The sequence below is a fragment of the Lontra canadensis genome, unplaced genomic scaffold (genome assembly GCF_010015895.1).
Source record: "Lontra canadensis isolate GAN:19392208 unplaced genomic scaffold, GSC_riverotter_1.0 scaffold87, whole genome shotgun sequence".
In the NCBI taxonomy this organism is placed as follows: domain Eukaryota; kingdom Metazoa; phylum Chordata; class Mammalia; order Carnivora; family Mustelidae; genus Lontra; species Lontra canadensis.
Genome location: NW_022631081.1, coordinates 5,496,801 through 5,514,491, shown reverse-complemented (window position 1 = coordinate 5,514,491; position 17,691 = coordinate 5,496,801). Strand labels below are relative to the sequence as shown.

The window sequence follows — 17,691 nt, the reverse complement described above, 5'->3', positions numbered from 1 at the left end:
AAGCATAAAGAGAAAAGGGTGCCTGGGTGGCTCAGTCTCAGGTCATAATTCCAGGGTCCTGGGATCGAGCCCCGCATCGGGCTCCCTGCTTGGCAGGAAGCCTGTTTCTCCCTCTCCTGCTACCCCTGCTTGTGTTCCCTCTCTCACTCCCTCTCTCTCTCTCTGGGAAATAAATAAAATTTAAAGAATAAAGAGAAAAAAATACAAATTACCAAAATCAGGAATGTACAAGGAGGTATCATCAGAGATTCTACAGACATTAAAAGTATATTAAGGCACTTTCATGAAAGCTTTTCGCCAATATATTTAACACCTTGGATAGAATGAAAAAGTCCTTGAAAAACAGAGCTTACCAAAACTAACATGAAAAGAAACTCTTGGTAGCTCTGTATCTATTTTCTTTTCTTTTCTTTTTTTAAGATTTTATTAATTTATTTGACAGAGAAAGAGATCACCAGTAGGTAGAACAGCAGGCAGAGAGAAGAGAGGGGGAAGCAGGCTCCAAGCGGAGCGGAGAGCCTGATGCGGGGCTCGATCCCAGGACCCTGAGATCAAGACCTGAGCTGAAGGCAGAGGCCTAACCCACTGAGCCACCCAGGCGCCCCCTCTGTATCTATCTTCAAAATTATATCTGTAATCAAAAACCTTTCCATAAAGGAAACTCTAGGTCCAGATAATTTCACTAGCAAATTCCATAACAAATTTAAATACCAGAAAACTAAAACCACTATCCCTCATGAAAATACATGTAAAAATTTTTAAGAAAACATTAACAGATCAAAATCAGCAACACTTGGGGTGCCTGGGTGGCTCAGTGGGTTAAGCCTCTGCCTTCGGCTCAGGTCATGGTCTCAAGGGTCCTGGAATCGAGCCCCACATCGGGCTCTCTGCTGGGCCAGGATCCTGCTTCCTTCTCTCTCTGTCTGCCTCTCTGCCTACTTATGATCTCTCTCTCCGTCAAATAAATAAATAAAATCTTAAAATAAAAATCAACAACACGTGACAAAGATAATATATCATGGCCAAGTGGGGTTTATCTCAGGAATACAGGGCTGATCTAATACGTGAAATCAGGAAAACCATATGATCATCTTAATAAATGTAGAAAAAGCATCTGGCAAAATTTAACCACCCTTCATAATAAAAATTCTCAATAAACTATGAATAGAGGGCAACATTCTCAATCTGATAAAGGATATCTACAAAAATACTCAATGTGAAATACTAACTGCTTTTGTTTTCCCCCTAAGATTGGAAAAAAGACAAGTATGTACCCTCTCATTACCTCCATTCAATACTTCATTAGAGATGCTAGCTAATGAAGACAGAAATAAAAGCCTACAGACTGGAAAGGATAAAGTAAGCTGTCCTTATTTGCATATGATAGGATTATTTATGCAGAAAACTCTATGTCATTAAAAAAAAAAAACTCAAACCATTAAGTAAATTTAAAGGTCACAGAACAAAAAGTTTCACCTGTATTTCTATATACTAGGACAAACAGTGAATGGATTTAAAAAATAATTCTATTCACAAGAATATCAAAAAAAGGTCTTTAGGAATAAATTGAACAATATATATACAAAACTTCTATGCAAAGTTATAAAACACTGAGAAAAGTTAAAGAAAAACTGCATAAATGGAGAAGTGTATGTTCATTTATGGAAGACTCAGTAAGTTTGAGATGTCCGATCTCCCCTAAATGTCTATACAGATTAAGTGCAATCCCAAACAAATAAAAGAAAATCCCAGGAGGAATAAAGTTGAAGAACCGATTTCAAAACTTGCTATCAAGATACAAAAATCAGGAGAGTATGATAATGGCATAAGGATAAACAAACAGATAAATGAAACAGAAGAGAAAGTCCAAACATAGATACAAACTTATAAGGACAACTGATTTTCAGTAAAGGTGCCAAGGCAATTCAATGGGGGGATGAAAAGTCTTTTCAACAAACAGTGCTGGAAAAACCTGAAAAACAGAAAAAAACAATCCTTGGCTCTTACCTCATACCATATATGGAAAAAATTCAGGATGATCACAGACCTAAATGTAAATGATAAAACTTAATATAAAGCTTCCAGAGAAAATATTGGGAAATATCTTTCAAGATCCTGGCTGTAGGCAAATATTTTTTAGAGAAAACCCTCAAATCACTGATTTTTTATGATTAGAAAAAAATTTGATGAACTGGACTGTAACAAAATTAAACATTTCTGCTCACCAAAAAATACTGTTAATTTATTTCAATATATACATATTAGCTAATATATAGATCCCCACTCTGTGATCATTTCCATATATATATATATATATATAACCACTTTGCTCTCAATGAAAAAAATACTGTGAGAAAATGAAAATGTAAGCCACATTACCAAAAGAAAATGTTCTTCTTTTTCCTTTTTTTAAAGATTTATTATTTAAGAGAGAGACACAGAGAGAGCATGCTAACATGGGGAGGGGAAGTGGGGGAGGAAGAGAGAATCTCAAGCCGACTCCCCACTGAGCTCAGAGCACAACACTGGACTTGATCTCAAGACCCTGAGATGATGATCTGAGCCAAAACCAAGGGTCAGATGCTTAACTCACTGAGCCACCCAGGCGACCCTAGAAGAAAATATTTTCAATACATATATCCAACAAAGAATATATAAAGAACTTTGAAAAATCAATAATTTTTTAAAAAGACACAAAACCCAATTTTTTTAAAAGGTAGGGGAAAGAACTGAATAGACACTTCACAAAAGAAGATACACAAATGGTCAATAAGCACATGGTAAATGTTGAATCAGTCAAAATCTGTCTGGAATTCAAAGAAAGAAAATTAGCTCAGACTGATTTCACTCAGAAAAGAGGAAAAGCAGCCTAACCATTAGTTAGATCAGGACAGACACTGATAAAGCTAGCTACAAGGAAACATGGCTTCTCCAAAAAGCCAGGCAGCAGCTGTAAAATATCTTCGGAGTGGTTATTGCTTCTTTACCAACGATGCCCCAGACAAGCTTTGCTGTTTTCACTTATTCCTGAGGGTACACATTACTGTACTCCCTAGTGAACCCCACTTCTCATCCCTCCTATCTTTGCCTCAGAAATAGCAAGCAATCCAAAACCAATCCCTGCTTCTCTTCCCCCCTTCAGAATCCTTTCGTAGGATTCAAACCCTACAAATTCCTTTCCCTCAGGAACAGCACCAATCCAGAATTCCTCTGGAATTCCTTCCTTCAAGGCAATCAATCTGACTTGGTACTACCAACTACAGGATTTTGATCCTGGCTGATTAGGCCTTAAAAAAATGCTCCATATTATTAGTCAGCAGGGAAATGAGATGGAACTCCACATCCACCAGAATGGCTCAGTTAAAAAGACGGTCAAAAACCGTAAGAGACTCGGGGCACCTGGGTGGCTCAGTGGGTTAAGCCTCTGCCTTCCGCTCAGGTCATGATCTCAGGGTCTTGGGATCAAGCCCCACATCGCATCGGGCTCTCTGCTCAGCAGGGAGCCTGCTTCCCCCCCTCTCTCTGCCTGCTGCTCTGCCTACTTGTGCTCTCTCTCTGTCAAATAAATAAATAAAATCTTAAAAAAAAAAAACACAACAAAAAAAATAACCATAAGAGACTCTTAATCTCACAAAACAAACTGAGGGTTGCTGGGCGGGGGGGTAGGGAGAAGGTGGCTGGGTTGTGGACATTGGGGAGGGTATGTCCTATGGTGAGTGCTGTGAACTGTGTAAGACTGATGATTCATAAACGCGTACCCTGGAGAAAATAATACATTATATGTTAATAAAAATAATTAAAAAAAAAAGTCAAAACCAGATGTTGATGAGGAGGTGGAACAACCAGCATTCTATCTGCTGGTGGGTGTAAAATGATGTGACCTCCTGTAAGAGAAAGCATGTCCCCACCTGAGAGCCAGAGTCCGCTTCTAGGTTTCCACACAAGAGAAATGAAAACATAACCCGCTTAAATGTTCATAGCAGATTTACTCATAATGGCCTCAAACTGGAAACAACCTGTTAAAAGGGGTGAAAATATTGCCTTATATTCATTCAATACCACTCAGCGAAGACTGAACTCCTACCCAACAACAAGGGTCAATCTCAAAAACATTATGCTGAACTTCAGAAGAAGCCAGACACGACAGAACACCTACTGTATGATGCCATCACTTAAAGTTCAAAAACAGGCAAAATTAACCTGGGATGACAGTAACCAAAGCAGTGGTTACCTATGGTGGTGGATGGGGGGAGGAGCAAATTGACTGGAAGGGGGCATGAGGGAACTTTCTGGGGTGATGGAAATGTTCTAGACCTTGATTGGGCTGTTGATTATCCAGGTATCCAATTTGTGAAAACTCACCAAACTGTTTACTTAACACCTGTGCCTTTCACTATGAACTTCAGCTCAATTAAAAAAAACAAAAGACAAATCAGCATACTAAAAGACATTCTCCGTATACTATTTTACTGGTAGGTTAAGAAACTACCATTTTTGGTCATAATTCATGAGACCCTGCTATAAATTCTGTCCACATTCCTAAAATATTAAACAAATACCCTAAGAATTATGGAAAGATAGAACATATATATTTTGGGGGAACTCAGATTTGCTAAACTCCAAACCGAACCTATGAATATTCATTTACTGTAAGAGTCACAAATCACTAGGGATTGGCAGGGAAGGCTGATATTCTGTACTGCCGTTCTGCTTGTATTCCACAGGCATTATTTCACTTTTCATGACAACCCTATGAAACAGGACTATTATATCAACCCATCTCCATTTTACATCTGAGGAAACAGGCTCAGAGAGACCAAGTGGCCTGCACAGGGTTACGGAGCCAGCAAGCAGTGGAGCAAGGGTCTGAACTCAGGGCTCTCCAGCTTCCAAGCCAGGCTCCCCATCACTCTGCTCCCTCATGAGCTGAAGGCAGGAACCTAAAAAACTTCAGTTTTCTAAAAAGAGCCAACTCAACCAAAACAAGATAAAATCCAGATCAGGCCAAATCCAGATCAGGCCCTGGTTCTCCCTCAAACCTCCTGGCTACACCCTGTCTCCAATTCACCCACCACCCTTTTTTCTTTTTTAAAGATTTTATTTATTTATTTGACAGAGATTACAAGTAGGCAGAGAGGCAGGCAGAGAGAGAAGGGGGGAGCAGGCTCCCAGCTGAGCAGGGAGCCCAATGCGGGGCTTGATCCCAGGACCCCGAGATCATGATCTGAGCTGAAGGCAGAGGCTCAACCCACTGAGCCACCCAAGTTCCCCACCCACCACCCTTTTGTCTCAAGAATGATCCCCAACAAAAATCCTCTTGGAAACACCTCTTGGCTATTTTGAAAGAGCCCTCAATATTTTTTTAACATATAATGCATTATTTGTTTCAGGGGTACAGGTCTGGGATTCATCAGTCTTACACAATTCACAGCTCTCACCATAGCACATACCCTCCCCAATGGCCATCACCCAGTCACCCTATCCCTCCCACCCATCCCTCCCCTCCCCTCCAGCAACCCTCAGTTTGTTCTCTGAGATTGAGTCTGTTATGAGAACCCTCAACTTTTGAAAATCCCTATGGCATGCCAAAATATAAAAGAAGTAACAGAGTCAATCATGACTTTGCAGAAGAAATGAAGGAGTGCATGTGTGTTAAGTAGTAAAGCCATTTTTCCAATGGAATCTTAAAACAGACCTCAGTAGAGAAAGTAGGTAAAGGTGAAGTCACTCTCTTTGCAGAAGAGGGAGAGGTAAATGCTATCCCCTTGCCAGCCTCCAATTCCCCACAGCTACCCTGTAAAAGCTTCTCCTCTCAAAGTTCTGGCTGATCCCCTCAGATTAGCATTCACATTCTTTCGAAGTCAAGACCACTGCAACTTCTCCCAGCGTGCCTCCCACGTCCCTCCCTCTTGTCTCTGTCCTAAATTGATGGGAACTGTTCTCAGCCAATCTCCAAAACCATCAGTTTACTAGTTATGTGCACTTGCTCAAACATTTATCTGTTATCTTTTTTATAGGCTCAGGCAAGCCCCTCAGCCTGGCCCTCCTCATCCTGCCCACTCCTGCCATCCATCCTCATCCCCGGGCTCACAGCATGCCTTCCTCCAGGGACTTTCCTCAGTAGCTCTAGAAGAACTCAGGGCTGACCTAAGTGAGGACATGAGGATCTCTTCTCTGGAAGTGTCCTTCAATTGTTTCTTGTGTATCAGTTTTACTTCCTCACAAAGATTCAAAGTTTCTACAGAGTCATCAAAAAGATCTTCCTTTTCATCTAGCAGAAAGTCCCTGGTGTCAAGGAGATCTGAATTTAAACTCTGGCTCTGCCACTTACTGGTTGCTTTACATGGGGGAGTCATTAGTCATCTTGAACCTGTTCTTTCGGGACTGCTATGAGAAGGAAATTATTAATGAAGTTGCTGACGTCACAGGTGAATGAGCTTATGTATTTGTTTCCCTTCTCCCATCACAGCATGCCCACCACAGGGGCAGACATACAGTCGGCGATGAGTAATCTCTTTGTTGCTTTCTGCCAACACGCAGCAAGGACCTGCTATGGGCAAGTTTGGCTCCGTGGGAGCTAAAAAGATGTAGCTCTGCTCCTTGCCCGTCTTAATTTTGTTGACTTCAAAAAGCCAGGTCTAGCAGAACAGGAAGCAAGCATTTCAGGGAAATCACACTCAAGAATGCCTGCCAGGGCAATACAAGGTCCAACCACGCTCTGATCCAGAATGCTAATGGGCAGCATTCATGGAGCTCACACTGGCTTGCACTGAGGACAGGGGCATAGAACTCAGGCTGCTCTGAAAGCATTTGCAATAAAGTTGAGCGAAAGCTTTCCCAGGGGAAATACTGGCTGGCTTTCCTGCTAGATGAAATCAATGAGCCCACATAATTGAAAAACCAGGAAGAACCAGGGCCTGGGAGGCTGGGAGGCTGAACACCACCACCAATGGCCATGTGGGGAGCAGAAGCCCGAGAAGCCTGCCCAGACAGGAGTGGCACGGCATACCTGTGAAAGCGTGCTGCTCTCGCATTGAGAACACTTTCCTGATGGTGCCATCGCCAGAATCTTCTCCATGCGTGGAAGGCTGCAGGAAGGGCTCTCTGCTGGTAGTGACTGTCTGCTCTGGACCGCAGCCACTACAGTGAACAGAATGACCTTTATTTGTACTTTACATTATTTAAAAAAAAAAAAAAAAGTGGGGGGGAGGGTGGCGGCCCTGGGTGGCTCAGTGAGTTAAGCCTCTGCCTTCGGCTGAGGTCATGATTGCAGGGTCCTGGGATGGGAGCCCCACATCAGGCTCTCTGCTCAGTGAGGAGCATGCTTCCCCCTCTCTCTCTGCCTGCCTCTCTGCCTACTTGTGATCTGTCAAATAAATAAATAAAGTCTTTAAAAAAAAAAAAAAAGACCTTTCAGGGTCACATTCTAGAGGGAAGGTTGCTTTCTACACTAAACTGAGAAAATGATTAAAATCATTATTTTTAATCTTTATCTACATGATAGGTGAAAAATGAAATATGATGGGTAAGAAATTTTTACTCTAATTAAAAAGTTTAAGCATCTCTACCTATTTGTGTGTGTGTATACACATGTGTATATACGTGGATGTATCTAAATGTTTTGTCCTATGAACTAAGTGTTCATACCCACTGCCTGTTTCACTCTCTGACTGCTACTGTTTGACTCAGTGATATACATGGGCTTTTTGAATCTTAAGAAATTTATCAATCCTTTCTCATGAGTATTATCAACATTGTTCCCATGCTGTAATATATCTTTTGATTTTGCTGTAATTACGAAAGGCTACAACTATTTTACTGCTTATCATCAGGAAGACAGACAACTGACATAAAAATATATACATGCTTCCATGATCCAAAACTTTGTGGGGATAAAAGCATATATATACGGCGGTACTTTTTAAAATAGGACCTCAAATTCTTTGGATTTCCTCCTTCCCTGAGAAGTCCCCTCCCCTTGAATCTGGGCAGGACAGTGATTGCTTTGACCAGTAGAGAATGGTGAAAGTGACCATATGAGCTACTGGGTCATAAAGGGCCATACAGCTCTGTGCTGTTCACTGAGACACTTTTGGAGTGAGCAGCAACACAGGAAGTCTGACTCCCCTGAGGCCACTATGCTCAAAGGCAATCCAAGCCTCTTGGAGAGGCCCAATGTAGGTTCTCTGGTTAACAGTCCCAGATGTGCCCACTCTTTGCGAGTTATTCCAGTCCAGGAACCAGCCATGTGAGTGAAGAAACTTCTAGAGAATGCTAACCTCCTGCCATTAGAATCTTCCCAGCTGAGGCCCCAGTAATCATGGAGCAGAGACCAGCCATTATTGTGATGTCTTGTTTCAATTTCTGACCCACAGAACCCATAAGTATAAAGGGTCATCTGTTTTTATTTATTTTTTTTTAAAGATTTTATTCATTTATTTGACAGACACCAATCACAAGTAGGCAGAGAGGCAGGGAGAGAGGGGCGGGGGGGGGGGGAAGCAGGCTCCCTGCTGAGCAAGGAGCCTGATGTGGGGCTCGATCCCAGGACCCTGGGATCATGACCTGAGCCAAAGGCAGAGGCTTTAACCCACTGAGCCACCCAAGCGCCCCAGAACCCATAAGCATAATAACACACTTGTTGTTTTAAGCTACTGAGTTCAGGGTGATTTTTTTCACATAGCAACAGATAACTGAACAGTAAGCATCTGTGTGTGTGTGAACATATGGTATACATACTCCCACGCACATGGAGGAAAAAAGATACCAAATTTACTCACCAAATGTAATTTAAGATTACGGGTGTTTTAATTTTTTTCTTTTATCCCTTCCTACACATCTCAAATTACAATGTCTATATATTGCTTTTGGGCATTTACATTTTCAAATGTAAATAAAAGTAGAAGCAACAGTATAACGAATCCCCATGAACTTAACATCCAGCTTCAATAACTGGCAAACGTTTTGCCATTCTCTACGTATTACTTTTTAAAAAGAAAGAAACCCACAATAAAAAATATCTTTATCTTTTCCTGAAATAGAAAGAACTGATGTTCTCTTTAACGAACTTGATGTTCTCTGATGTCATCTCCTTAGATGACAGTCAGATGGTTAGCAAAAGATCTGGGAAAAAAAAAAAACAAAAAAAAAAAACCCAGAACTAAGCAGAGCTCTTACTATTTTTCAGACCTTCTATATGATGCAGGCCATGCAAAAGCAGTGTGGAGAGATAAGAACACTGACCTTTGACCTTCCACCACTGCTGGGCCCCAGGGTCAGGGGCTCTTTTTCCAGGGGGAAAATAAGAGACTCTGCTTCTTTTCCACCTTGAATAAACACAATCTTTCGACCCTGGCACTCAGTTTCCTTTTCTAAATGGTCTCTACCTTCTGCTGAGCTTACATTAAATGGGTTTAAGAAACCAAGTGGCAACGTCCTTTCAGAAAGAGTCACATCATCCAAAGGAATGTCAAAGAACGCAGCAATTCTAACCATTTTCCAGGTGTGGAAGGCAAGCCATGCCCTGGGCTGGCACTGCCCAGATGCCAAGAACAGAGACGATCCTTCGGAAAAACTCTGTAGCAACCCATGGCAGTTTATCTGGCTGTTCACTCATTCGTTCATTCAGTCATGTAAGTATTAGTGGCACCTACCCTCTGTCCACACAGTGCTAAGGAGAAGAGAGAGACAGGGTCTACCTTCAAGTAGCTCACAGACTGGTAGGGAGAGGGGCTGAGAAACACCTAGGCACAGAAAACACTGACAAAGCCACACAGGGGGCCGGGGGATGGGGTAACACCGGAGCCAAAAGGGCCAAGAGGGACAGAGAACTGCATGTACGGTGAGAAGCACATTCAGGGAAGGACTGGCAGCTTAACTGGCCAGAGCACAGATGTGAAGGAACGAAGAAGTAGGTAACAGGAAAGGGTACAGAAATTAACCAGAGGCCGGCTCCCACAGGATTTTATACACCTTACTAGAAAATTCATATTCTCTCTCAACACTATGAGTAAACAGCCAAATTCTTTAGATTCTCATGTTAGACTCTAAGCGACAGATGGAGGTGGGCGTGGGGGAGGCAGGAGTTTGGCTTTCATCTCCCTGTTTCACCAGGGAGGGCCAAAACCAGGCCCAGGCAGCACGCTAACCCCTGCAAGGCCCGTGCAGACACTACCAGTTGAACACAAATGCCCCCAAGCCTAAAGGTGGCTTCCAAACCCTTCTCAGTTCAGCACTCTAGACAGCTGCGGCCATCATTTGAGCTGACCTGCAATACTGCACTTAATTGCCATCCTGGGGCTAAATTACAAGGCCTGTGGGAGGAGGAATTTTGTCTGCTTTCCATCACAGCTAAGCCCCAGTGCTTAGCACAGTGTCTGAGGCACAGCGGCTGCTCAGTGAGTCTTTCCTTCTTTTTTTCTTTTCTTTATTTTTTTATTTGTCAGAGAGAGAGAGAGAGAAAGAGCACAAGCAGGGGGAGCAGCAGGCAGAGGGAGAAGCAGACGCCCTGCGGAGCAGGGAGCTAGATACGGGGCTCAAGCCCAGGACCCTAGGATCATGACCTGAGCCAAAGACAGATGCTTAACCGACTGAGCCAGGCGCTCCTCAGTGAGTCTTAAACGGAACTGAAGCCAGGGCTCCTGGCTGGCTCAGTCAGAAGAGGATGTGACTCCTGATCTCAGGGTTGTGAGCTGGAGCCCCATGTCAGATGTAGACATCACTTAAATAAAGCTTTTCTAAAAAATGGAACTGCATCCTTCCTCAATCTGCCTTTCCTAACTCGCCAGCCTGATCCCCATGTCCTCCCGCCTGCTATGGGTACTGGCCTCACACCATTCAGCACTGAGAACGTGGCACTATGTTCTACACTTTCCCCAGTATTTCCTAAAGGCTGGCTAACTAATAGAGGAAATGAGTAACGATGTGAATGGAATGGCTGCGTATTCACAGCACGTGAAGGAAGGGGGCTGACGCAGACTTTCCAGTATCACTAGAGGGAACTGGGGGAAATATCTTTGAGCTTTTCACAGCAGCACCAAGACCTCTTAGCAAAGGTCTTTTCCAAGAATCTTTCCAAAGTAAATGGGTCCGACAATGTAAGCCTGTGGAGTTACTCACTATGAACTTACTCCATACCTGCTTGTATCGCCTCTTCTGAATATACTGTGACCATGATTTGATACACTTGCGTAGCAATGTTATTCTGAAATAAAACACATAACATGACACATACTGCCTACTGCATGTCCAGGTTTGGGTTTTAAAAATGTTGTTTGTTTTTAAGGCCAAAAAATCTGGGTGTAGTTACATCTTCAGTGTTGAAGGCACCCTGTCAGTTTCATTCTAGGACAGGGGGAAAAAGAACCTATCATTCAACACAACATCTGTCAGCCACTGATTTCGGACTATCGCTTGCCCCCAAATTCTGACAATTTTCTTATAAACCTAATTAGACCACCAAGCACAGTGTCTCTGGAACCTAGGTAATATGTACGAAATCCCCTATCATGAACTTTCTGGTTTTATGACCAAACTCTGGGGCTTACGTTAGGACCACCTGGGTCTGTGACAAGCTCCTTCCACCAAAGTGATATCCAGAGTGAGAACTGCCTTCAGTTTTGTAACCAGGATTTAAAATAATGATTGACCCTAGTAACTCCAAATATAGTTAAATACTGAGATTCTCACCGACTCATTAAAAAAATGCTCCAAAACGGGACCTCTATGTGAATTCAATTGATTGACTTACTGGCTGCAGAGAGGGTATATTGAATATTTCCGGCAGGGAGAAAAGCGAAGCGTAGTTACTTCTGAAGAGTAAGACTCAGGGATCAGAGGGAGGGATCCAAGCAACTTTTATTTTTCACTTTATACCTACCTCCCTATACATTGAGTTTTCCTTATAGACATGTGGTGCTTTTATTTAAAATTTGGGGCACTTGCCTGAGCCTGCTTTTTAACACTATCAGTGCTTGAATTCTAAGATGTGAATGTCACTAAAGCCTGAAACTCTGAGGCAGGGAGCTAGCTGGCACATATTCTGAACTATGGTGACCAAGAACCAGTACAAACATCTCTATTCTACCTCTCATCTCATCAGTCAAAAGGGAAACACAAGCTTAGGAACCACTGATTTACAGCAGGGCCTTTCTGAAGCTGGCCAGCACTGCATGGAAGGGTTCTCCTACAGAACAGTCAGTCAGTCCCTGGAGAGCACAAGGAGAAGGCCAAGCCCCTACCTGCAGTGGTCCCGGGCAGCACACAGCGAGGGAAGCTGCGCTCTCTCTTCTCTCTGCTCAATCCGAGACTGCCAGAGGTCCCAGAATCTGTGCAGCAGCTGAAGCAAGACAGAAAAGAAATGGAAGTTTGATTACTAAGGCAAAAGGTGAAATGATCTCTCCTGACTTATTAGCAAATCCTTGCCCCGAGAGACTACTAGCTCCGACAGAGGAGGAATTATACCTCAATTTAGAGTAGCCGACATATAACAGGCTTACAAAATAATTGTGGCTAAGTTATACGGAGCTATTCTAGGCCAACATCAAAGGCAAAAAGATGAATTTCCCCGTCTACGGAAATCAGAATCAAGACGCTCAAGCTATTCCTCATCTGGGCCTCATAGAAGACAATGCCATTTTGTTTATTTTTTATTTTTTACTTTTATTTTTTTCCAAAGATTTTATTTATTTATTTGACACAGAGAGCGCGCACAAGTAGGCAGAGAGAGAGGGGGAAGCAGACTCCCTGCTGAGCAGAGAGCCTGATGCGGGGCTCGATCCCAGGACCCTGAGACCACGACCTGAGCTGAAGGCAGAGGCTTTAACCCACTGAGCCACCCAGGCGCCCCTTTTTAATTTTTTTTTTAAAGATTTTATTTATTCATTTGACACAGAGAGAGAGAGGCAAAGAGGCAGGCAAAGAGAGGGGGCGAAGCAGGCTCCATGCTGAGCAGAGAGCCCGACGCAGGGCTCGATCCCAGGACCCTGGGATCATGACCCGAGCCAAAGGCAGAGACTTTAACCCACTGAGCCACTCAGGCACCCCGACAATGCCATTTTATTTTTATTTTTTAAAGATGTTATTTATTCATTTGACAGAGAGAGACATAGCAAGAGAGGGAACACAAGCAGGTGGAGTGGGAGAGGGAGAAGCAGGCCCCCCCAAGGAGCAAGAAGCCCGATGCAGGGCTCGATCTCAGGACCCCAGGATCATGACCTGAGCCGAAGGCAGACACCCAACGCCTGAGCCACCCAGGCGCCCCAATGAAGCCATTTTAAAAGTTAAAACTGATCTTATCACCTCTGACTGCTCCTGATGTAGTCTTGCAAAAAAAAAAAAGGTGCTTAACTTCAATCTAATCAAGCCCTTAGATCAAACTTCTAATTTATAGGAATGACATTTAAAAAAGGAAAAATCAAATGACATCAAATGGAAACAGATAAACTGAGAATATGGAATATTATATAATGCCAAATAGCTGGCCTTCCTTTTCCAAAAATCAGTGTCACTGAAAAAAAAAAGTATACAGTACACTAAGTGGAATAAGCCAGGCACAAAAGGGCATGTAAATATGAGATCCCTGAAGTGGTCAGGTTCACGGAGACAGAAAGGAGAAAGGTGGCCGCCAGCTGCTGGGGGGCAGGGGAGAAGAGGAGAATGCGAAGTTATTGTTTAATGGGGACAGAGTTTCAGTTTTGCAAGATGAAACAGGTTCTGGAGATGGATGGTGGTGAGGATTGCACAATGTGCATGTGCTTTGTGTCACCGAACTGTCCTCTTAACGATGGTTAAGATGATAAATTGTTATGTGTATTTTGCCACAATTAAAGAATAAACGTATTAAACAAAAGAAGTGGAGAGGGGACAGTTATTAAGAGCCTCATAAGACATAACCAGATACAGTAAGTAATCAGCCCTTGGCTGAGTCCTGGTTTAAAACAGAACATTTCGGGGGCAACTGTGAAAATTTGGATATGGGCTGGGTATTGGATAAAATTAGGGAATTACTGTTCATTTTGTTAGGGATGGTAACAATACTGTGGTTATGAAGGAAAATGTGATTTTTGGACAACGCAGGCTGAGATGTTTAGACATAATGTGTCACGATGTCTGTCACTTCGAAATGATTCAGCAAAAAAAAAAGGAGTAAATATTAACAATTGGCTAATATTTGAATTGAGTGGTAAGTATAAGGTGTTTATTCTACTATTCTTAAGTTTTTCCATATGTTTGAACATTTTCACAATGAAAAACAAAACAAAACAAAAAAAACCATCCTCCTACACCCAAAAACATGATCTATAAGTAGAGATAGAATGTTTGTTGCCCTCAGGTAAATCAACCACTGAAGACAAGAAACTTATAGTAGTGCAAATACAACCAAAGCCGCCTGGAATGCAAAACTCAACGTGTACTCCCCAGGTCAGGGTTGGAATCCACAGTCCCTGACCTCTGAGTCAACTATCAAGTTTCTTAGCAAACAGATTAAAAAACGGATTAAACTAGGAAAAACCAAGGGTTCCTCTACCAGCTGGTAGGGGTAGCCAGAGAAAATGGACACTAAGGTTTTGGAGTCTGAAAGGTTTGGGCAAACCTTGAGGCACAAAGGTTAAAAAAGAAAAGATAATGGACATGAGCTTCCTCCATACAGATGACCCTCACCCTGATGTCATGCTGCTGGTGAGCGAGGTTCTTTCTTATTTGCTGGAGATGGGCATGCGTCACATTATCTTCCAGGGCTCGAAAACAGAAGTGCTGTGAATAGAAGGAAGGACACAAGCAGTTACAAATCAGCAGCATGTGTACCAGTAAGAGCGGAACCCGAGTACACTAGGGAGAGGCCCGGGCACGGATATTCACAGCTGCGCCTGGATCCCGGAATGTTTCTCTGCTTTAGGATTCACCTGGGAGTCTGATACACAGTAGGCACTTAATAAATAGCTGTTGAACTGCTCCCTGGCTATCCTCCAACACTGCCCTGGGACAAACACACCATCACCTCTGACCAGGAGAGATCCCTGTGGCCCAGACAAGAACACGACAGACAAAGGTTAAAGATATCAGCTCTGCCTCTCAGGAAAAGACTTTTAGATTATGGTGGGGTTTTTTCTGTTTGTTTTCTTTTTAAAGCCACGTTGGCAGTGGGGTGGGGGTGTCCAGTGTGCACACTTATGCAATTCCAAATGTAGTTTTGCATGAGCAGAATAGCAGGTAGAGAAGGAAGTGCTGAGTAGGGGGGGTTGAGTAAGTAGGGGGGGTTGGGGCAGTGGCAAGACGTGTGGGACTGCCTCCAGCTCCATCTACACTGCCTCGCATGTGACCTAAGTAAAGCCTTTTCTCCAATGCCTTGGGTTCCAGTCTTCTGAGACAGAAGTGAAGCGATCAGGGGTTTCCATATTGTGCTTTGTAGAACCCAAGGCCCTTGAATGTGTCTGAAGACCTCCTTATGTGGTGAGGGTCGGGAAAAGCAGCCGTAGATGCTTCACCCACAGCATCTACTTCGATTGATTTTACAGATGAGGCTCCCAACATTAAAAAGGGAGCATAACAAATAGCATGGAGGACATGGGGAGTTAGGAGAAGGCAGTTGGGGGAAATTGGAAGGGGAGGTGAACAATGAGAGACTATGGACTCTGAAAAACAATCTGAAGGGTTTGAAGAGGGGGGGGGGTGGGAGGTTGGGGGAACCAGGTGGTGGGTATTAGAGAGGGCACGGACTGCATGGAGCACTGGGTGTGGTACAAAAACAATGAATACTGTTATGCTGAAAATAAATAAAAAAAAATGATTAAAAAATAAAAATAAAAATAAAAAGGGAGTCTGCCCTGGGGGTCATGAGTTCGAGCTCCATGTTGGGGGTAGAGGTTACTTAAAAAAAAAAAAGAAGGGGGACCTGGCTGGCTCAGTCAGTAGAGCACGTGACCCTTGATCTAAGAGTTGTGAGTTCAAGTCCCATGTTGGGTATAGAGATCAATTAAACATAAAATCTTCAAAAAAAAAAAAAATAAATAAAAAGGAGGCCGACCATATGTATAAAAAAAAATGCAGGACTAGATCACCTCCAAGATTCCCTTATATCTCCAGAACCTTCTTTTTTTTTTTTTTTAAGATTTTATTTATTTATTTGACAGACAGAGATCACAAGTAGGCAGAGAGGCAGGCAGAGAGGAGGAAGCAGGCTCCCTGCTGAGCAGAGAGCCCGATGCAGGGCTCGATCCCTGAGCCGAAGGCAGAGGCTTTCACCCACTGAGCCACCCAGGCGCCCCATCTCCAGAACCTTCTGATCCCACCCATGAAAAACAGGGACACTTGGAATAGAACAGGGCTTCATAAGTGAAGCTAATCCCACAACCAGATACACCTGAACAGCCCGCTGTGTGCCTGGGTCCTCCAAACGTGAAGGCCTGAGCAAGGCTGCTAAGTATGGCTACTCTGTGTAGACAGGCTTTCTATTAAAAGGTTGCATTCTCCTTATCACATACTTTACAGTTTATAGAGTGATTTCTCCCCCCAGTTTCTTGAACATGGTACCTTCACATCTTAGGACTTTGGCCAGTTGTGCTGTTAAATATTAACCACTCAAATTTTGGCAATTCCTGCAAAGAAAAAAAAAGAGCCTCAGGAGGCTTTCACACACTTACCAGCAAGCTGTGCCTCCTGTGTTCTTCTGCCACCTTCCACTGGGATGCTTCTTCAGCACACAGCAGCATGTCTGGCAGGGAGTGAAGGCCCCTCATCTAAAAAATGTCCCCACCCCCGCACAGTGCAATCCTAGGGACCCAGCAGAAGGGTCTTGGCTGTGGTGGATAACAGGTGGGCTGCTGTCCACCTGTCTCCTCCTGATGACCCAGAGAAGAGGAAGCAAAGGGAAATTGAGTTGCTTATCCAAGAGTTGTCCTTGCCTTTTTCCCCACTGATGCCCATTTGATGACAGGCAAAAACAGTTAAGATAAATTGCCACAGATTACAGTAAACATTTCCAAATCATGCCATCTAAAGCATTCCTGTCTTCCTGCAGCCTCTGTTGGGTGCCACAACCCAGTCCAATGTTTCAGGTAAAAACCTTGGAGTTATTTTCAAACCTTCTCCTCCCACTCCTTCCATCTACTGGGCTGCCAAGTCCATCACCTCCCCTCTGAAGTATCTCCGGCTCTTCTGTTCCCGTGCCCAGTGCCCCGCAGGACATCCGACTTGCCCCTCACACAGACTGGTGAGAGCCTTGCATAACTGCTCCCCCTGAGCTGGCTTTGCCCCTATAACCCAGTCTGTCCCCTCACGTACAAACCTGCCACATCACTTCTCTTCTTACACACCTTCAGGGGTTCCCCAGTGCCATCAGGAGAAAGCCCAAGCTTCCGACCACCGTACACAGGGTGCTACAAGCTGGCCCCAGCCCGCCACCACCTGCACTGCCCTACCGCCATCTATGCCCCTCGACTCACAACAGACCCCCCCCTCGCTGTCCCTGGGTCTTTTCCTCACCTCTACCTGTGTGAATGCCATTCCTTCCACCTGCAACACCCTCCCCAACTTCTCTGCTAGGTGACCTTGTCAACCTCTAGGACAAAGCTCGAATCTGCACAGTAGCTCCCGCAGGACGTGATACGGACCTTTATGACAGCACTTTCTGCACCACATTGTGAAGCCCTGTTTTCATGTCTCTTTACCCCACAGACAACCAACTACCGTTCA

At 43.7% G+C, this 17,691-nt stretch overlaps 1 protein-coding gene across 1 annotated transcript in view; it reads right to left on the bottom strand.

Annotated features, from left to right (window-relative positions):
- Nucleotides 1–17,691, bottom strand: part of SFI1 (SFI1 centrin binding protein) — an 89,711-nt gene that overhangs the window by 19,349 nt on the left and 52,671 nt on the right. The window contains 5 exon segments of the mRNA XM_032883184.1: nt 7,010–7,140; nt 11,137–11,203; nt 12,240–12,337; nt 14,662–14,754; nt 16,641–16,711. Of these exon segments, the coding sequence (XP_032739075.1) occupies nt 7,010–7,140; nt 11,137–11,203; nt 12,240–12,337; nt 14,662–14,754; nt 16,641–16,711 (460 nt within the window).